The following is a 2,547-nucleotide window of genomic DNA, read 5'->3' as shown; positions in this document are numbered from 1 at the left end:
TACTAGAAGGAGAAGCAAAAAAGTTAGGTATGATGAAGATTGTGAAGTTTCAATATTTAAGCTTGGAATGGTCTTTGAGGGTGCAAATCAGTTCAGGAAAGCAGTGGCAGATTATGCTGTAGAGTACAGGAGGCAGATAAAGTTAAGACCTAATGAAAAACATAGAGTGAGGGTGAAGTGCAAAAATGCTAACTGTAAGTGGTTGTTATATGCTTCCATTCACAGGGACTCAGGTGATTTCATTGTGAAGAACTATCATCCTGTTCACAAGTGTATTCCATTAAACAGGAACAAGTTGTGTAATTCAAAGTTAATTGCTAGAAAGTTTAAGGACAGAATTGTGTCTCAACCATACATAAGGATTTGGGAAATTCAAGATTTGGTTAGAAAGACATTGGGTCTTTATGTTGGTAAGACTCTTTGTTACAGGGCTAAACAGAGGATTATGAAGGAAAACATGGGTGGTTGGAAAGTGGAATTTGCCAGATTAAGTGACTATGCAGATATGATCAAACAAACCAATCCTGGAAGCTCTTGTTGGGTAAAAATTGATAAGGAAATTGAACCAGGAAAGAACCTTTTTGTGTATTTTTATGTGTGCTTTCATGCATTTAAGCAAGGATGGTTGGAGGGGTGTAGGAATATAATTGAATTTGATGGTTGTTTTCTTAAGGGAGTTTGTAAAGGTGAGCTATTAGTTGCTGTTGGAAAGAATGGGAACAATCAAATGTATCCCATTGCCTGGGCAGTTGTGGATACAGAAACAAAACATAGTTGGAGCAGGTTCATAAGGTATTTAATTGCTGATCTAAACTTGGGAACTGGTGAAGGTTTGACTGTAATGTCAGATATGCAAAAGGTATTGATTATACAATTTTTTATATTTTAGTTTTAATTTGATCTTTACTTCTTCAATTACTTATTTTGTACATATTTTTTGTTAGGGACTTATTCCTGTCTTGTCAGAGTTGTTACCAAATGCTGAGAAAAGGATGTGTGCTAGACATATATGGAGTAACTGGCATGTGAACTGGAAAGGAGAAGAAAGAAGGAAACAGTTTTGGAGATGCTCAAAGGCCTCCTTTTGAAGTCAAGTTTGGAGAAGAAGTTCATGCAATGTCCAAGCTAGGTAAGAAGGAAATAACAGAGGACTTGCTACATTATGATCCCAGAAATTGGTCTAAGGCCTTTTTCCAAACTCACTCCAAGTGTGATGTTGTAGAAAATAACATGTGTGAGACTTTCAATTCTTGGATCTTAGCTGCTAGACATAAATCAATTATTACCATGTTAGAGGATATTAGGCATAAAATGATGAACAGACATATATAGACATGATCAAATTTGCTGAAACATGGATATCAGACATTGCACCTATGGCAAGGGCAATACTAGAAAGAAACAAGGAGTATTCAAATAATTGTAATGTTCAATGGAATGGGTTGAATGATTTTGAGATTAGTGAGGGGGAATATTCATTTGTTGTTGACTTGGAGAAGAAACATTGTGACTGTAGGTTGTGGATGTTAAGAGGTATTCCTTACCCTCATGCTATTTGTGCTTATTATTACTTGAATCAAGATCCTAATCAACATGTAGAGCACTAGTATAAGAAGGAAACATTTCTCAAGGCTTACATCCATTTTATCCAACCTATTCCCAATATGAGGATGTGGCCTGAAACTACAAATCCATCAATAGAGCCTCCAAAACCAAGAAAAATGCCAGGCAGACCTGGCAAGAAGAGAAGAAAGAGTAAGGATGAGCCAAAAAAATGGGGGAAACTTTCAAGAAAAGGAGTAAAGATGACATGTATCATATGCAAGAAAACTGGTCATAACAAAGTTTTGTGTGCAAGAGTAAGTAATACTTCATATTCACATTTGTAAATTGCTTAAAAGTTTATATATATTATAATCATATATTTTATTTTGTGGTGACATAGTATACGAGGGGGAGCACTTCTCAACCTACAAGTCAAGGAAATTCAAGCCAACAAAGTTATTCTCAAACAGGAGTAAAATTTGATTTACATATTCATTTGCATTAATTTTCATTGTATAAGTTATTCATATCTCCTTATTTTTGTTCAATAGGTTAGAACACAATCAAGTCAACAAAGTTCTGTTTGTGCTGATACCATTGCTGTGCCAAGAACTACTCAAACAACAGTAAGATTAGATTTAATAATTCATTTACATTTTCTGATTGATCTACAAGTTATTCATATATCCTTATTTATGCTATATAGTCTACAATGGGAGGTCCATCGCATTCTACTTTCAGAACCACATATGCAACTACACAATCAAGTCAATCAAGTTCTATTTGTGCTGACACAGAATCTGTGCCAAGACGTCCTCAAAATAGGGTTCAAGTTGGGACTGGAAGAGGATTGGGAAGAAAAAAAGCTAATGCAAGAGGGACCCCAATTGTTACTGAAAGTGATAGTTCTTCTAGTCAACTGCCACCTTTTTCAAGTCACAAAAGACCGTACAATTTTGCCTCATTTGCTGCTCCTACTGGAGGTAACAGAAGGCCTGCAAC

General features: G+C 35.7%; 1 protein-coding gene across 1 annotated transcript in view; it reads left to right on the top strand.

The window, feature by feature from the left end:
• The window catches only part of LOC125853077 (uncharacterized), a 1,814-nt gene extending 726 nt beyond the window's left edge, over window positions 1–1,088 (top strand). Inside the window, exons 3-4 of the mRNA XM_049532747.1 lie at window positions 62–859; window positions 945–1,088. Coding sequence (XP_049388704.1) covers window positions 62–859; window positions 945–1,088 — 942 coding nt within the window. The remainder of the gene's footprint in view (window positions 1–61; window positions 860–944) is intronic.
• The last annotated feature ends 1,459 nt before the right edge of the window (window positions 1,089–2,547 follow it).

This window comes from Solanum stenotomum, unplaced genomic scaffold (genome assembly GCF_019186545.1).
Source record: "Solanum stenotomum isolate F172 unplaced genomic scaffold, ASM1918654v1 scaffold8858, whole genome shotgun sequence".
Classification (NCBI taxonomy): domain Eukaryota; kingdom Viridiplantae; phylum Streptophyta; class Magnoliopsida; order Solanales; family Solanaceae; genus Solanum; species Solanum stenotomum.
This window is presented reverse-complemented; position numbering and strand designations above follow the sequence as displayed.